This window comes from Leptonychotes weddellii, chromosome 12 (genome assembly GCF_054177405.1).
Source record: "Leptonychotes weddellii isolate Sample4059 chromosome 12, ASM5417740v2, whole genome shotgun sequence".
NCBI lineage: Eukaryota > Metazoa > Chordata > Mammalia > Carnivora > Phocidae > Leptonychotes > Leptonychotes weddellii.
The window spans coordinates 4,556,873-4,576,335 of record NC_138380.1 but is presented as its reverse complement, the minus strand read 5'-3'; the positions used below and the strand labels follow the sequence as shown (position 1 = coordinate 4,576,335).

The window sequence follows — 19,463 nt, the reverse complement described above, 5'->3', positions numbered from 1 at the left end:
AAGATAAAGGATATGAGAAATGAGCCTTACCCCAGGTAACACAACTGCCCCAATTCCACTTTTCAATTTTGACCTGCCTCTGCCACCTCGTCCTGACAATCCTGCACCACGGGGTCTCCGCTTCCCGGGAAATCCCGACCCACGGCCCTACGTAACAGATAAGGAAAAATCAGCATTCTGCAAAAGTCCAAAAAAATTTTAAAATCCAATGTGAGATAAAACATTCTATTAAAGGTTACACAAATACTTGCTTCTCTCTTATTCTGATTAGATGATAAATATTAAAGAGACCAGGCTTATTATTTTTATCTTTCAACACGTATTATGCAACTTAAAAAGTATAAACATAAAATGCCTATGACCTTCGAATCAAATGTTAGGTCTGTTTTGTGAATGCCCTGTACTAGCAAACTTTGGCCTTATTTTTCCACTTCCTAATCCTACATTCTAGGTGGCTCAACAGCCACTAACTCCATCCAATTTGTATTCAATATAGAGCAAGTATAAGGAAAGACTCACTAACTGTTCTCTCAGTAATTATGGCAATAGCGGACATATATTGAGTACTGACGGTATACTGGTCTAAGCACGTTTTACTCGCAACTATCTCATAAGGTCAGTACTATTTTATTATCCCCATTTTAGAGATAAAAGCACTGAAGGATAAAAAAGTAACTTGTCCAGGGGCGCCTGGATGGCTCAGTCGTTAAGCGTCTGCCTTCGGCTCAGGTCATGGTCCCAGGGTCCCGGGATCGAGCCCCGCACTGGGCTCCCTGCACTGCGGGAAGCCTGCTTCTCCCTCTCCCACTGTGTTCCCTCTCTCGCTGTGTCTTTGTCAAATAAATAAAATCTTTAAAAAAAAAAAAAAAAAAAAGTAACTTGTCCAAAGTCTAGAGCTAGCAACTCTGGCTCGTGTCCACATTCTTAACCAGTATTCTGCAATGCTACTACACTGCATGAAAGCTAATTTTTGCTAGTGTACAACAGTATTTTTCCTGTCACTAAATTTGTCAATTTCCCTACTATTCAATAGCTATCTGTATGAACTGAACAGGTGTACCTCACTCTACCACAGTATTTAGAGGATAATGTATTTAAAGTTTATAGGAAAGCTGATAAAAAAGTAAACAGCTTGCTTTAACTCATCTGGATAATAATTACTTGAAATGCAAATAACTGATCTGAATTTTTACCCAACACAAAAATATTCTACAGGAAAACAGGTTAAATTCTCTGATATTCTAACAAATAAATACTAGGGTTACTTGTTATTGTTGTTTTCTTGTTTATACTCCGACTTATGTATTACTTTCTGAAAAAGCCTGACATCAACACATATTTATAATATTCTGTATATCTAAAATTATTAAAATAATCAGGAAAATCCTGATTTTTTTTCCACAGTAAGTTAAATAATAATGTCACGTTTTCAACTGATACCATTTTTATTGTAGTCTGAAATGCTGAACTCGTTACCTATTTAGCACAACAGTTTCCAAGTTGATAATTTATGGTTATAATGTGAGCATAAAACAAATACACATGAACAAAAAGGAAGGGGGTAATCTTTTTTTCCCTTCAGTGTTGATAATTACAAATTGCATCTCCTTGTTCTCTTAAACTGCTCTTCTTTTAGATCTCTTGTGCTTTTTTGAACAAAGGATAGGGAGGATTGAACTGGATAGTTTTCCCATTGATAAGTATGAAAGATTTTTTTTAAAGTTTAAGTCAATTATTAAATCAGGCCTATAATAATCTAGTTTTCTCCAGCATCTAAAGACACAGATGAGAATAAGTGAAAATTGGTGGTATTTGCTACAAAATTGTCAAAACATCTTTTATACTCTTCAACCAACTATCTCTACTTTCAACACCTTGCATATCAGAGTGAGCTGAAAAAGTTCTAATAGTGATAGAAATAAGAAAGTAAAATTGAGAACTCCTTTGAAATCCCTGATTAGTCTAAAATAAACGGCCTTATTCCAGAATATAAAATACAGAAGATGAAGAAAATTATCTTCTCTAGGTAGTAAAATATTTTAACTTCTCAGACAATTAATACTTTTCACATTAATTTTTTACCTTCTAAAATGCATCAGACTACATAACTTACTTCAAGGACTAGCAGAGTCCTCCATCAATGACATGAGAGAGAGGCCCTATAATTGTGAGCTTATTAACACAGACAGTGAAATCAGCTGTGATTCTGGTATTTCTTCTCCATTAGCACATAATAGATTAGTGTAGTTTTCTTTTGTTCTTTTCTAAGCAACAAAATTTTATGATTATCATGAATGAGCAAGTCCTAAATTACTTTATAGCCTATGTGACAAGGATTTTCCCCCATAGAAACACTGGTAATTACAACATAAAAAAAAGCAACCATAAAAAGAAGTTATTAAAAATTCACACTTAAAATCAGTCATGTAATATAATTTCCTTCTAATCCAGATCTTTAAGTGCAACCATGTTGACTCTTCATACTAAAATTTTTAGATTAAAAAAGTGGCTCTGGAATCTGAACTATTTATCTAGAAAAGGCTTAATTCTTAACTTCTACTTGGACAAAACCAACTAGAAAGAAATGATATATGAATGTAAATGCAATTTTATTTACCACTTTGATGCTCCAAATGGCACTGCCAGGAAGCTGCCGGGGTTTAAAAATTTCCCGACCTTCTGAAATGTCTGGGGACCAGGAAGGTGGGCTCACTGTATTATGGGTACTCCAAGCCCCCTAGGATATGGCAGGTGAGAAAATAGATGTATAAAACTCAGCAACGTAAAAGGTCAAAGCCAGCAACTGAGGAATTTTAGAACAGCAAAAACAAATGCAGACATATGGAAATTTAGGACAAATTGCTTCAAGATAGGGACAAGAAGCTTATGGCTTACAATGACTTTATACTTAAATGTTTGCAGCTACAATTTACATTAAGTATTTTATTCAGATGGAAACATCAGTACAATGAAACATACTGGGAATTAGGCTTTATAGGACATCAACACTGACTCATGAACTGCAATTATAGAACCAAAACATAAATAAAAGTCAATTAAATTCTAAGAATTAACACTTTATGTAAGAAACTATTTGGGGATTATTTTCTTCTAACAACTATCACTCTCCTGGAAAAGAGAAATAACCTTAAAGAATGTTACATACACCTACTGCTATAAACAACCAAAGCAGTAGGCAAACAAATGCAATCAGAAACATGAGTAACTGATAGACACATTCACTTTAAATTGTGGAAAGTTAGTTTGCAATCTTAAGATGTAGATATCAGTTATAATCCTAGCATTTAACTACTCTTCCTTCCAGTGACCACTAGTTGTAGTTTCAGTTTTTATTTTTATTTAGGGGACTATTATCCTTAGATTGTATCCAAGGGACTAATTTGTACAGTGAAAAACGTTAAAGCAAATTGTCCTAAATTTGCAAATTAAAATGCCTAAACTTGGTTATTTATACAAGAAATAGTATCTTGTTCAAATAGTTAAAATGAAAGTAAGACATTTTACTTCTTAATAACCACATTCAGCATTAACCTGAACTAATCTGATGAAGATGCTAAGCAGCATAAATAAAAAGGTCTACTTCACAAAGATAATATTTTAAAGAAAAACACAGAACAAATGTCAAACAATAAAGAACCTATTTTGAATTAGGCAATTCCATACCATATGCTATAACTTTTACCACTTAAATGACCCAAACTTAAGAAACACAGTACTTACCAGGTTTCTAGAATATTATCAAACTAACAAGTAGTGGCCTATGAATCACATAAAACTACCACCAGGAATTTAAATAACCAAAATTAGAGTTTGACTACCCTTTATATTGCAGATAATTAATGCAATAACAGTATTTTGAGAAAAACCACACAAGGAAGAGACTGGTTTCACTTTTAATTAACCTACCCTCAAGCTCAGTGAATGGCTATCCTGATTTTACTGACAGGTAAATTACCTCGCTTTCCCAGTATCAGATCAACTTGCATCTACACCTATGTCTTCTTTCTTGCTGCATCCAGGGTCTCCGGGTAACCTGTATTGCTGCCAGAAGTCATTTCTCTATTCTCATTGTACTCCAACTGTCAATATCACCGTACAGTTCTCCTGGGTTCAATGCAGCACACCTGTGAATGTTTCTCTGCCATTCCTTGCTGACCTTTCTGTCCCCCATGCATGCTCTGCCTCCACATGACCTCCAAAGCTCCAGTGTTTCCCAGGGCTGAGGCCGGGACAATGTTCCTTTCTGTGTAGTCTCTTCCTAAATGGTATGATCTATCATGAGGGCTGTAAACACCATCCTGAATGTTGTTGTCTCCCAAATTCACATTTCTAGTTCCAACATGTTCTTGCAGAAGTTAGTATGGTTTTCAACTTCCTCCTTAGCACGTCCATTCTGTCACACCAAACCTCTCAACTTAACCACATCTAAAATCTCTCCCTTACCCAGTTCCGTCTCACAATCTTCCCTCTCTTCAGAAACGGATTCCAGACCTCAGGTCAGAAAATGGGAAATCATCTGATCTGTTCTCTTCCCTCATCATTCTCCCCTGCCACTCCTTCAATCCAAACCATCAGTAAATCAGTATATTCAATCTCCCTACCCCGCAACCCCCTCAAGCCCTCCTCTACACAGCAGCCAGAGGGACTTGCCAAAAACATAACACTACCTTGTTTCAAACCCTTCCAACAGCTCCCCGGCGCACTTAGTTTACTTCAAACCTTTCCAACCTCATCCTGTGGCCCTCTCTCATGATTGTTATGCCCCAGCTACCCTGGTTTCCTTCAAACATGCCAAGCTCTTCACCACTTGGGGGCTAACTGACTCAGAACAACTGCAACTCTCCAATGCATGGCTTCTTCTTCTGATTCTTCACGTATGGGCTCAGACATTTCCTCATCAAAGATGCCTTTCTTCAGCGCTCCAGCTGAACTATCCTCTACCTTACAACATGTTTTGCATCTTCTCACTGATTGAAATTTGGGGTCTTATGCTTTACTGTTTCTGATTATCTACTGGTAGAGAATGGGGGCAAGAGATATCTAAATTTAGTTCTCTCAAGGTTTCCATTGGTTTTTCTCTGATAATATTTTCTCTGATAAAATTCCTTTTGGTGGATAATTAATGTTAGTAGAAAGCTCTTAAAACATATTATAAAAAGTCATACTCTCAGATAATATGTTATTCACCATAATTTAAAAGTTAGCTTTGATGCCAAAATTGTGTCTAATTTTAAAAACATTTACACTTCATAGAACACGGATGAACAAAATGAAGGGCTCCATAGATCAAGAATGTTTGGATGCCATTTCAGGAATAATTAGAAAACCATTCAACTGCTATGAAGAACTTATATAACAAAAGCTTGGGTAATTACATTATGAATTTTAATAACTATATTATCATAAGACATTGGAAGATAGACTGTGTGCAATTTTATAGGAACTGGAGAAAAATTATGATTATACTTAGATGTTTTGACAATGAAAAAATTACCTAATATATTCTTTAGACCTTAAAACTAATATACAGCTATAATTATCAACTTTAGTTAAAAATTATCCGACAGATCTCAGCTTTGATGAAAAAGAATTTACACAGACAATTCAGAGGTCAGCTCCCCTGTCTACTGAAACATGGTTTACACTGCTGTTACACTTGAATTTATACTTACTACATTTGTATTTATTTGTTGCCATTGGACTAGAAGCTTGATGAGAAAAGACCATTCTTTTTGTTCACTGCTACGTTAAGCATTCTATTCAGTGCTTATTGAATGCCTATTTTTTTCCACTGGGCATGTTTTTTCAGATGAGTAAATGCATCAATAAGCATTGTACTTTGAAACATACTAATTCCCCCATCAGATATAGCCTACATTCCTGAATTTCCTCACCTTAAAAAAAAATTACCAACCCATCCAATGCAGTGCTACTCTTAAACTATAATGAATTAAAAGCAAAAGGGTTCAAAATGTAGCCATCAAGAAATTAAGCTGTAAAGAGAGCTAAAGAGAAGCAACTTGCTATCAAATCCTACAGAAACTTAAAAAAAATACTACTAGGTTGAGATTCAATTAGATTCTAACAATAATTATTGAACCCAAAACCTGCTTAAAGTTGGTATTAAGCTTCTTTCTACCGGAGGCCAACTTCTCAGGTAAATTTATCAACCTGGCAAATTATACAGCTGTTACAAGGGCTGTGGGATAGGAAAATGGAAACAATAATGGCAAGCGGAGAAAAGGATTATTAAGGTCAACTTTCTATTATTAGAAGCCTAATCCTGTTGGTTACTGGCTGTTAAACATGATCAATGTCATAATTAGAGCCAAACAGTATCCCAATCTACTGAAAAAGTTTCAAGAGCAGCCAGAGGTTTGGTGTCTCCTGCGCAGACTTAGCACCTGCAAGTCATCCTCACTCAGGTCCAGCCCCTCCCACCATGCTCCGTGAAACCAACGTTGCTACTGAAGGGGAAGTCTGATTCAGAGAAAGCGAAAACCATGAAGAGAGAGCAGAAAGGACAATCAGCAAGAGAAACAGAAAACCTAAGCATTTATAATTCCTTTTTGGTATATACATTCACTCATGTACATTACAGCCACAGCAGCAAACGACTCATTTTTATGACTTAGAGAATTCTTTTCACATAAATAAGTCTCATATACAAAACTGAGTTCAACATCAAATGGAACAAGAAATTTAGTCCTGATAGTGCTTTGATAAGATGCTATAAAAATACAAAAACAGCTGTTACCAGCTTTAGCCTTCAATAATTTAGGAATGTGAATTTGGCTGGTGCTAGCAATGGTTTTGGTAACAGCTTCGGAAATATCACAATAGGCGCAAGGAAACCAAGAGAAAAGGGATGCTTCTGATCTGTATGTGTATGCAGCTTGCCACCCCGGGGGGCTAGACACTTTTTAGGTTTAAAACTACAGTTTTTCAGGGATTTAGAGCAGTGTTTCTTGGACTTTAGCTGCACAGCATGCAAGTCTGAGTTGAGTTTCCTCTCACCCCCTCTGCTTTTCCATAGTACCCTGGGTTTCCTCTCCTGCAGGACATATCACACACAGTATAATTAATAGGCTGTTCAGTTCCAAAATCTGTGCAGCCATTACTTGGCTTTGAACTCAAGAAACCTACTACATACTGTATTTACTGTGTCCAGTATTTGACTCACTCAAGGCCTACAGTTATTTTCATTGGCACATTTCAGTATAAATAATTATCAGTCGATCTGATTGGTTCTCCAGAGCTACATTTAATACAGGATTATCATCTCCTCAAGTCGTCATTTTCACAGAATATATGCATTACTCTGTAATTCAAGAAAGCAAGCAGGGCAGCACTACCACTTGCTACATGTCAGATGCTGTATATGTGTTATTGTTAAATTCCAACATCAACCGTATGAGGTAGTTTTACAGATGAAGAAACAAGACAGTTGGCAAGGTAACGTGGTTAGTGTCACACAGACAATAATGGAAAATAAGGATGTGAATCCAAGTAATTGCACTATGGAAATGCGCATGCTGAATTTATAGTAACCAATCTTTCCTGGTATCAGTTACAGTAAAAACTGATGTAAACAATACAAAATACTTCTTAAAAGTCACTTTTTAAAAAGGCAGCATAGTATTTAGACTAGACTATAAGTGGAAAATCACTCTGGCAACTACAGTGCATCTTTTATTCTCCATAAAGAATACAGAAATGTGTTATCTGTTTACTCATGAAACCTTTAATAGACTCTAAGACAAAGTATCACAAATGTAGGTTTTACCTTACCTAATAGGTATCCAAGAAGGGACAATTAAAACTACACAGGGTAATTTCTTTCCTTTTAGTGAATATCACCGTGTATAAGTTATATCAAGTAATGCTTCAAAATTCAAACATTTTAATTAAAAGCTGGATACGAAATAATTTAACAAGAACTAAACCTCTCCTTATTTGGACAGTATGATTTATAGATATGCCTTTTTTTTTAAAACCTTAAAAACAAAACAAAACAAAAATTTAAAAAATCAACAGTGCTTCTTACAAAGGATTTTTATTTACAAACTAGAAATGGTGTCTACTATTTTAAAAAAGAAAGAAAGTGCTTACTTGTAATTAATTGTTAATAAAACTACAATCCTCTACAGCTCACCACCTTGGAGGTTTGTTTTTCTCTCACAAGAATAGATTATGAAACTGATTTGTTAACTCAAAACACTTCATTCAAAATGCTATTGCAGTAGGCAAGTATGTCATAAAGTTCTATGGTTCATAATAAAATTAGTTAAATTAATAAATATCCACTTCACAATGTAATGGAAAAGTGGTTATGATCTAATGAAGTACTATCCTGGAAACCTACTATATTGAAGAAATTTCACTTTGTCTGAGAACCCCTCAATAAATTTCAGTCTTAGAACTTAATGGAAATTTCTAAGGTTTCCATATATATGATTTTAGCAACAAAAAATGATGGAAAGGTAAAATCAAAAATGAAAAAATTCCTAGAACTGGAAGTTTTCAAAATACAGTTGAGTACTTAAGTTTATTTTTATGAAATTTCATTGAAATATTTAATATTTCAATAAAGCCTATTTCATAGGTTTAATAAACCTCTTTCAATACTATCATGAAAGCACTTAGTACATGAGTGTCTAAAGCAGAGCACAGTCATGTGATTATATGAAATATTTTTCCATAAAATAAAGTGATACAAATAGGATAAATAACAGAAGATGGGCTGAGATTACTATTATCTCAGAATTTCCAAATTAAAATGGATATACAACTGTGGAATGAGAGAAATAAGTAGAAAATGAAAAACACATTGTTATTTGATATGCTGAAATAAAAAATGTTTCCATCCTATTTTCCACTGCTTTTTAAGAATCATTTCCTGTAGTAAGTCGTATGCATACAAGTAACAATGAGTAGCACATTTCCCTAATTCAGGACTCTACTTCCAGGGCTAAAATGAAAGAAGACTGTAGGGCTGTTGTAATTGTAAGGTGGGGTCATTGCACTGATATGTTTTTAAGGCTCTCCAGGCAATTATAACATGCAGTTGGCCAATAATGACTTTTCTATACCTAAGGTCCAAAGTGGATATACCCATAAAAATACTAAAAAAATGAAACACTAAAATATATACAAATGAATAACTTCAATAAAGGATGAAAGAAAGAAATCTCAACTGTTCACTGGGACAATTTATATGAAACCATGACCAACTGGCTGGCTCCCTGTCATTGCTCCACCAATTTTCTTCTCCTACTACCTATCATGTCTATACTCTTCCTCTTTATCTTTGTGAAATCCTGTGTCTGAAATGAGGAAGAAAACAAGAAAAATAAACTTTTTCTATCCACAACCATCAGAAAAACTTACATTAGTGTTCCTACAGTAAGAAGGATGAAGCATATATCTGAGATATACTTGAAACATCTCATGAAGAATATAGTACAAATAACACCTAAACCTTCCATATAAAAAGTGTAATATAAAACACTAAACTTGAATGATTAATCTCTTCTAAAGGGAAAATAATCCTGTACAGATTCCACGGTCTGTGTCCTGATATCTCTGACTCAGAATAGTGATTTATATACCCATCCATACTCCAGTATCAATACACACATACTCATATATATGTACTTATATGTGTATATACAAGAGAATATGAACATATATGGGCACATATATATGACTTCTATATTGATAATCTATTACACATTGAAAATACACAGTGAATTGTTGCTACAACAAATCGTTTTTATCATTCATTTTAAAATGTGTTGTAGGGGCGCCTGGGTGGCTCAGTCGTTAAGCGTCTGCCTTCGGCTCAGGTCATGATCCCAGGGTCCTGGGCTCCCTGCTCCACGGGAAGCCTGCTTCTCCCTCTCCCACTCCCCCTGCTTGTGTTCCCTCTCTCGCTGTGTCTCTGTCAAGTGAATAAATAAAATCTTTAAAAAAATAAAATAAAATAAATAAAATAAAATAAAATGTGTTGTAGACTATTTCTACTTCAGTACTTAAAAGTAGTGAAAATAGAGCACCATTCTTAATTTATCACTCTTAAATTCAGTTGGTATTTCTTTTCAAATGTAGTTCCTTCTGGAACTAAAATCTTCCTGTTTTTAAAAATGCTTGCCCTTGGGCGCCTGGGTGGCTCAGTTGGTTGAGCGACTGCCTTTGGCTCAGGTCATGATCCTAGAGTCCCGGGATCGAGTCCCGCATCGGGCTCCCTGCTCGGCAGGGAGTCTGCTTCTCCCTCTGACCCTCCCCCCTCTCATGTGCTCTCTCTCTCTCATTCTCTCTCTCTCAAATAAATAAAATCTTTAAAAAAAAAAAAAATGCTTGCCCTTGGGGCGCCTGGGTGGCTCAGTCGTTAAGCGTCTGCCTTCGGTTTGGGTCATGATTCTGGGGTCCTGGGATTGAGCCGGGCATCAGGCTCCCTGCTCCGAGGGAAGCCTGCTTCTCCCTCTCCCACTCCCCCTGCTTGTGCTCCCTCTCTTGCTGTCTCTCTCTCTGTCAAAAAATAAATTAAAGCTAAAAAAAAAAAAAAAAAAAAGCTTGCCCTTGCATTGTCCAATAAGGTAGCCATTAGTCATGAGACTACAAAGTACTTCTAATGTATGTGGTGGGAAACCAGATCTTGAACACTTAGCATGAAAAGTGAATGTAAAAGATCTCATTAATAATTTTATTATATACATGACTGTTTATATATGTTATATATTATAGTTATAATTTATATATAATACAATTTATACAGTTATACTATATATATTTATTATATAATTTATTATATATAAAAGATTAAATACTAACATTTTTAATATATTAAGTTAAAACATTAAAATTTATTTCACCTGCTTATTTTTATTTTTAAGTGGGACTACTAGAAATTTCTAAATTAGATCTATGAGGCTTGCCTTATATTTCTCTTAGACAGCACAGGCTTACCCTTCTACTGGCTAACTCCTTTCTCCAAAAAACATTCAATAATCCAATCATTAGCTGACACCTCAAATTTAAGCTTCCAGATTTTCTCTGTTTCTAATTATTCATTTAATTTCCAAGTGAATTCTTTAGAAAAGCTCACATATTAGAAAATGGTTGAGATGAACATAAAGATTTGATAACTGTGAAAAAGAATTTAATCAATGAAATATGCAGTTCTTTGGTTAGGAGAGTCTTCACTATACTGGTAAAGACCAGAGAACCTTCAACAAAATATGGAAACACTACTGTTAACCATCAAAACACAGCTGAACACCAAAGAATCTTGCTTATATCACAATCATTGCCATGAACATCCATCTCATTTTATACCCAGTCCCCACTACCAAGAATATGCAAAATAAACACAAACCTAAAGATATAACACAGGAATTCTTGACATCAAAGAAACTCATATAACAGAGTAACAGACTTCAGGATTTCCAACATAAAGATATACACTGGAATATTCCCTGGAAGTTATGACCTCAGCACCTCAGCAATGATAAAAAGTAGAAGAGCTGTCTTGTTCTATCCAATTCATACTCTCCACAAAAACAGCAGTACATCAGCAAGCTATGCATCACCAAGTGAAGGCTGTTTGCTACACAACTAAAACCAAGCTAAAAGGTTAAACATGCCTATGAACTGTTTATGAGATTAGCAGCAGTTATGAAGCAGTAATGAGACAACGGCAACAGAAAACAGAATACTACCAGAATTGGGAACTAAAAGAGAATACAGCAGAAGCAATAACAAATATTAGGACATGGGTCATATAAAATGGGATAAACCTGGAAGACACTCTCACACACATACATTAACACACACTCAGACTCACATGCACATAAATCTTAGAACATTAAGTCAACAGAAAAATAATCCTAATGGTTTCTCAGTTGAGTAGAAGTCTCTATATAGTAAAATTTGACAGGAATATTTATGATGCAGTATCTTTAAAAGAATGTAAATATCTAACCAAAATTAAATTTGAGGTTCAAATTTCTATTGCTAAAGTTTTTTCAGAGCCAAAACCACGTAACTGTTACTTAACAATTATTTTAAAAAAAGAAAACAAGAGTAGGGAGGAGGAGAACTGGTTTGAGAAGAATACCCTCTCTTGGTAGAACATAAAATAAGTATCACGGGAAATACTTAGAGAAAGGCATATAGGAAGGAGTGTCTTAGTTTACTGCATATGTCTTTGCCACACAGAAATAGTTCTCTTCCATGAGGCAATTACTTTGCCTCTGGTGTGTAACTTCCTGTCTTCAGAGAATAAAATATATCTGGAATTTAGAGGAAACTAATTCTCACATTAAAATAAAATTCTATTTTTCTACTTATCTTCGGATTCCAAAATTGGATGATCAAGATCGAGATGATACTACTCCTATAAAGTCAAACTTTAATCACTGGAAGCAATTTAAATCATGAGACGTGAAACTTCAGATTACCACTGTGACTAAACACTGCACTGTTGGATATCTTGCCATTTTATAAGAACTTCAGAAAATAGAAATTTTGTAGAATAAATATTAGCTACAGCATCTCACTTTGTCTTCTCGTTAGTTTAAATCCCACTAAAAAGAACTGGAACTTACCCTTAAAGGGTAGAATCCACACTACTTAGGTCATGGGAAGAATTCCCCTCACTTCCTAAAGATCAACAATGCAATTCTAAGACTTTTCCATAAGAACACTGAAATAAGTCCTAGGTTGGGGGGATCACAAAGAAGTTAGCAATTAATAGAAAAATCAAACTGAGAAAAACCCACCATGAATAACTCCCTTAGTAAATTTTGATGCTTAAACAGTTAAAAATATAGACAAAGAATAATATCAATAAACAAATATCGTAGAGGGGAAAAAATAAACATCAGTTACAATATACCTAAAACTTCACTGTTTAAGGCTCTATTGTTTCTGTGGCATAGAATTTTAAAATTTAAGTGTTTTCTATTAGAAACTGTAATCAAATAGGTTGCATTTGTATGTTCCAACTAAGTGGAAATTATAAGATCACTTTAAGTTTAATAAATTAGTCTTCATTACAGCTTTAAAAAAAAAACAAAAAAAACTGGCCAAAACACTTTGGTCAACATTACATTTAAGTTCTACCTGAAAACAGGAAAAATTACTCTCCAAAGTTCCACGTACGCCTTATTTTATATAATTGCTCCAACAGATTTTTCTGTCTATATCATTAAAATCACCCTACCTGTTTGGACCGAGGTCTACCAGGAGAAAATTTTCTTTTGGTAATAGCTGGTTTACCCATGCCGATTTTTGGAGTGACTGAGATATAGGTTGTTGGCATAGTGTTTCCAACAGAAGCACTGAGGGTTGAAGGGTAAGTGTGCAGTATGTCCTGGGAAGGCAAGTCTGCAGAAAGTGGAGGGGAAGACACACGTGCCTTGCTTACGTCTGCTGCTGACACAAATGAGAACTCCATCTCAGAGGGTGATTTTACAGATTTGTCTTCTCGGCACAAACCACCTTTCACACAGCTCTCCATTGTAGGGGTCATTTCAAAGTCCATAAATGCAGTGGAAGATTCAGAACTTGCTTTCTGTTCCATTTGTTCTTGTACCCTTTCTACAGCCAACTGTTCCTTAGAACATAAAGAAGTACTTTCCTTACACGGGGACACTACGGTTTCTGGTGGAACAGGGGCAGATTCAATGGTGAATTTTGGAGGCCGTGATTCTTCTGTGGACGCCGACATTTTGGGTTCCTCTAACTGCAGGTCCTTGTGCTGCACAATGATCTGGTGTGTACGGACTTCAACGTTTTCTGTCACTTCCATTTTGTTTTCATTTTGATCTTCACAAATATGCATCACTTTAGAAGACATTTCCATCTTTTCACTATCAACTTCATGAGAAATCTGATTTTCCATTTCAGGATTCATTTTATCTTGGGCTGGTTCTACAAAATTTGGAATATTTGTTATGTTAATGTACTTATAAATTAAAAATTTTTTAATTTTCTGACTTAAAAATAATAGGCTTGGGCAGGGAGAAGGGAGACAAGGGATTTCCAAAGCACACTTATGGTTAAATCCTGACTTAAAACAGAAGGTATTTATCAAAAAAGAACAATTATCAAGTTAATAAAGGCCAAAATATACCAGGATTCATGAATTAGAACTGGTCACAGATCAGGCCAGAAAAGCTATAAAAACATCACCTTAATAAGATCCCCAGAGTTTAAGGTGGTTTCTGGTAAAAATATTAAAAGAGAATTTCTAATATAATTCTATTGAACATATATGATGTTTTACAATTTGAACATTTACAAAAAGATTTACAATTTTGCAGGCAAAGTTACACTCTTTCAACAGCTACAAAAAGGAGGCTCAGTGATCTTACATGAGGTATCCAAGTTAAAAAGTAAAAAAGACTAGTCTAGAATATAAAGCAATTTTGCAACAGCAGGCACTCAGATGTAAACAACTCAAATGAAGTATCATTGAAATAACTGAAACTCATTCTGCAGACTCAGATGAGTAACATCACAGATAGAAGACTTATTTTACTTATTAGCTGTACCTGCTAACATACACAATACATTTTTTGGATATAAACTTTGTATTTCCTCATCATCGATAATTAAACAGTCAAAGTTTAGCAAGTCAATACACATAATTAGGTATCAGAAATATCAAAAGTCACTAATCGGTAAATTTTAAGTCAGGGTGCTAGTGTGTTAAGCCTTTAACCCAATCATGCCTGAAAACAAAAGTCAGAGATCCAATTTATATGAGTTCTACATGGCTCTATCAGGAAAGATCACTAGATAAAAAACACTTATTTCAAATACTATCAAGGTAATTTCTAAGTTACGTTGACAGAGGTATTAATTTCCTCATTTACTATTTACTGTGGTGACTGCACTTAATCTATGTTCTGATATCAAAATGAAATCCAACTTTCATTCCTACTCCGTGAAAGACTGCAGTTCAGGATAAAGAAAAAAACATCAAATAACAGATCTGATCATACCAAATATTTTTACACACAAAAATGCTTTAAAAAGCTTAACATTAAAAAGGAATGATTAAAGGGAGCCTGGGTGGCTCAGGTCATGATCCCAGAGTCCTGGGATAGAGTTCCTCATGGGGCTCCCTGCTCAGCGGGAGTCTGCTTCTCCCTCTGACCCTCCTCCCTCTTATGCTTTGTCTCTCATTCTCTCTCTCTCAAATAAATAAATGATTAAAAAACACACTTTTAAAACAGAAAATTACACATAAATAATGAGTGCCATCATTTGAGTGACTCAAGTGAAAAAACTTATCCTGATGCCACATGAAGCCTAAACTGTGGTTAATAGAAGACCATTACCTCAAGTCTCACTGAAAAGAAGAAAATGTGCAACACACATGCAGACCACAAGTATATTCTTTTTGTACACTACGCAGGAAGTATTAAAATACAAATGTAAACATGCTCTTCATCACAAGCAGTTCTATTATGTTCCACTACTAGTCTTCTATAATGATTTTAACTTATTTTTTTAAAGATTTTATTTATTTATTTGAGAGTGAGTGCACACGCACACGAAGAGGGGGTGAGGCAGAGGGAGAAGCAGACTCCCCGCGGAGCAGGGAGCCTGACGTGGGGCTTGATCCCAGGACCCCGAGATAATGACCTGAGTTGAAGGTAGCCACTTAACCAACTGAGCTACCCAGGCACCCCTGATTTTAACTTAATAATGAACACTTGATTTAGCAACTCTACAGAGACTGTAACCTCCTTTAGAAATCCAATGCCAATTCTCTTTAAGAAAAGGATCACTTAACTAAAAGATTTCATTACTGTAATGTGTATATGGCAATAGTAAATAATTCTTTGGGATAATTCATTTGAAAAATTAACTTAATAGATCGTGGCTCAAATCTGCAAAGCAGTCATAAAAGCATTATGCTGTAATTCCATCAAATTAGATAGTATGCTTACCAGAAATGAGAAGACCATGTGTATCAAGACTTTCTGGTGGATTACTCTTCTGCTGCTCTTCTGTGTGGATGTGAACTGCTGTGAATGACACATTTATGGAATCTCTAGCAAGGACTCAAAATTTCTCTAACACTGCTCTCTCAATAGTAAGTTGAGTAAGATTTTTATCCTACTACCAAATGTCAATTCTCAATATAAGTACAAAACACACTGTTACTATTTATTACTAAGCAGTGTATGGAGATGAAATTAGGAATCTGATTATGCACTATGACAAGATTTATTGTTACAGTTAGCTTTGTCTTATTTTTCTTCACTTTACATCTTATGCAATACACCTTTTAGTGAAAGTTGTTAAACACAAAACTGAAACTCAGACAATCTGAGGCTTTGTGTGTATACACTCAATCTATATAAAATTTCACATAAAATCCCATACTGTCAGATGAGCCCAAGATTAAATTTCATAAGTAGTTTTTCCCCAACCTTATCTCATTAATTCCACATCCTCAAGTACAGTAATAGCTACTATCAACATTGCAAAAAGCTTAATTGAAATATCACTGAAATAACTGAAATACCCTCAAGAGAACCACTGAGACGATCTAAAACAATAAATTTTTCATTATCTCAGCATGAAACATCTCATAATCAGTAACAGCTCTAGTTAGTAATTACAAGTATAACTAAAGAAAGAGAAAATAATAAATTGCTTTTTAATGAAAATCACTTGGCCCCCAAAGTATGTATTTATGATTGGGTCTAGATTACAACTGAACTATAAATATATATATGCCCTTTCCCCTATTAATTTCTAATGTTATTTTACTAGAAAGCTCCTCTCTAAACAATTTCCTAAGTGACTACACGTTGTGGCTCATTTTTATTTAGGATAGTAAACATATAGTAAATTTCACATATTCACTGTATATACACGTTTTCTTCAGAAAATAAACTATATCCATTACCAAAAACATTCTTACCATCTGGAACAATTCCAGGTGTGGACTCCTGACCATTGACGTCTTTATTAATTGCTTGCTCTGGAAATACCATATGGTCCTCAGGTCCTTCAACTTCCATCTCGTTGTTATAATCTAAACAGAATATTATTTATTCTTTAGCTTAGAATAAGTTTTTCTGTCTTTGTTAACTATGTAAATAGTTATTACTTTGCTATAGTGAGGGTAAATTATCACCCAAAATGCCATATTCTTCACATTTTTAAAATTTCAACCATAAATATATCTACATTTTAGATGCAGATGGAAAAACATCTAAATTAAGAATTAAAAGGTTACTGACATATTATTTTAAAAGGACATTCCACAACTGTATACTGATGGCATCCTGGAAACAAAGCATTAGTAATTAAGATGTGTCTACTTAAACCTCTCACAGATGATAACACAGGACTTTTAAAAGTTGCCATTCATATTGATGAAAAAGAAAAACTATCTGTAAGAACGTCTGTTTTCTTTACCACCAAAAAACTTGTTATTATGTTTCAACCAAGAGTATACTACTAAAATTACCTAAACAGAATTTTGGGCTCAAAAGATATGAACTAACATTTAAGAAGGACATTATAAAACTAAAATTTGTTTGGAGTGAAAGAACCCAGGTTATAAAGCAGAAACCAGGTCATACAGCCAAACACTGACAACTTGCACTGCTGCTCAAAGAATACAATTGGTAAGGCACATCAGTCCTGGAATTCAAGTTATTAGGAGAAGGGCTGGAGCGTAGCTACATCAGATGTCAGCCATCAGATTCAGAGATGACCCAATCACATGTATACTTAAAGGTTGAGAAATTAAGAATAAGATGGGACCTGATACACAGGATTCCCTCATCATTACTAAAATTATTTATTGGAGACTGGTTGGTACAACATCAAAAAAAAACAAAAACAAAAACCCAAAATTCTCAAGATTACCTGCAGTGACTTCAGCCATCTCCACTTCATCACCTGCCTGTAATGGGTCCATCTCAGCTGCTACGTGTTTACAATACATGCAGATATACTCTTCTTTGAACTGAGAATCCAGCTCATGATCTGTTGGTTTGTCACATTCTAAGTGAACCCATCTGCAGTGACAAATATATTTAAATAAAATTTTCTAATTTAAAGACAATTTACTATCCAGGGAAAAAAGAGGCAACTGCTGAAAACTGGGTATAGGAAGGGTTAAGGATGACAGAAGAGAGGTTATAGAGGTTGGCAACTGGTGAAGGTTCTAGAAAAGAAATTGGCATCTTCAGAGGTCATTAAAGGTGTTCACGTATTTTTACTTCCTTATTTTTAAACCATTTCCTCCTTACATTTCCCTCTTAATGCTCATTTCTGGTCTTTCGCCCATTCACTTCCTTATGCCTTTCAGACTCATAAATATGTAATTTAATTTCATCTTTAACAGCACTCAGTACCCAGAGGATCATTAGAGTGATAAAAGTTTGGAACTCAAAGATACACGGTAGCACAAATGATCATATGGATAAGAAAACTGACCAAAAACTCAATGGAAAAATTGTACCTTCTTACCTTTTGCACATATTACAATGAAGCATGTCTTTCTGCAATTCTGGATGGTTCCACTTCCCACAGAAAGGACATAAGTTATCCTGTTGTTGATAACAACTGTCACATACCAAGCAATTGTGGTGCCACTGAGAACTAGATCGTGTGCCACACTCTACACATATTCTGCAATTCTAAACACCAGAAAAAAATGAAAACAAAAACAGTTTGTTATGCATTTGTATTGCAGTCCTGGTGTGAACCTTTCTGAAATCAATGAAACATTTGCACATTATACATTAAGCTTTAATTTTCATGACACTAATTTAGGGTATATGGTTTTGAAAAAGCAGTGTGTTTTGAACGTCTGATGTGACATCATTCAATTTGCACTGAAACCTCCAGGAAAATGTAAATAGGGGCGAGAGACATCCAAGAAAACATAAATAGGGAAGGAAGAAAACCAAGAACAAATAAGAAACATATCCCAGAATCAGGAAGTAGCTTATGTGCAAAGTAGCTTATGTGGAATAAGTCTATTTGACTCTGGATTGTGAAAACAAACTGGTGCTTCTTAACCATTTCATTTGCTTGTAGGTAGCTTAGGAACTAAAAGCAAGAATTCAAACTGAAGAACTATCATGACCCACTCCAAATGACTTGGAGTCTGAAACTGTGAAAGTAAAATCAAAATTTTGAGGGGCAAGATATTCACATGGTCTTACATATCTTCTCATATAATGTTTTATTAATTATGAGAGGGGAAAAAAACTGGAGCAATTTGACAGCAGGGTGACCAAATTATTGGAATGCGCGTCACCCATGAGGTCGAGATAAGCACCAGGTGCTTTAGCAGAGGCACCCAGACAAGGGCACAACATCACTTTGGCAGTATTCTGGCCAACAATGCAAAACTCCATAGAACTGTGAAGAAGTAGCAGACAAAGACAAAGTGA

The 19,463-nt window shown here is 35.0% G+C and overlaps 1 protein-coding gene across 14 annotated transcripts in view; it reads right to left on the bottom strand.

Annotated features, from left to right (window-relative positions):
- KMT2C (lysine methyltransferase 2C) overlaps positions 1 to 19,463 on the bottom strand; it is a 270,106-nt gene that overhangs the window by 90,717 nt on the left and 159,926 nt on the right. For 12 of the 14 annotated variants that reach the window (XM_081799810.1, XM_081799816.1, XM_081799813.1 and 9 more), the window contains exons 10-16: positions 18,532 to 18,701; positions 17,926 to 18,077; positions 16,970 to 17,083; positions 15,987 to 16,064; positions 13,247 to 13,956; positions 2,618 to 2,737; positions 31 to 147 (exon numbers count right to left, since the gene is read on the bottom strand). In XM_081799810.1, the coding sequence (XP_081655936.1) occupies positions 31 to 147; positions 2,618 to 2,737; positions 13,247 to 13,956; positions 15,987 to 16,064; positions 16,970 to 17,083; positions 17,926 to 18,077; positions 18,532 to 18,701 (1,461 nt within the window). The remainder of the gene's footprint in view (positions 1 to 30; positions 148 to 2,617; positions 2,738 to 13,246; positions 13,957 to 15,986; positions 16,065 to 16,969; positions 17,084 to 17,925; positions 18,078 to 18,531; positions 18,702 to 19,463) is intronic. The other 2 variants (XM_081799812.1, XM_081799820.1) reach the window with 2 other exon arrangements.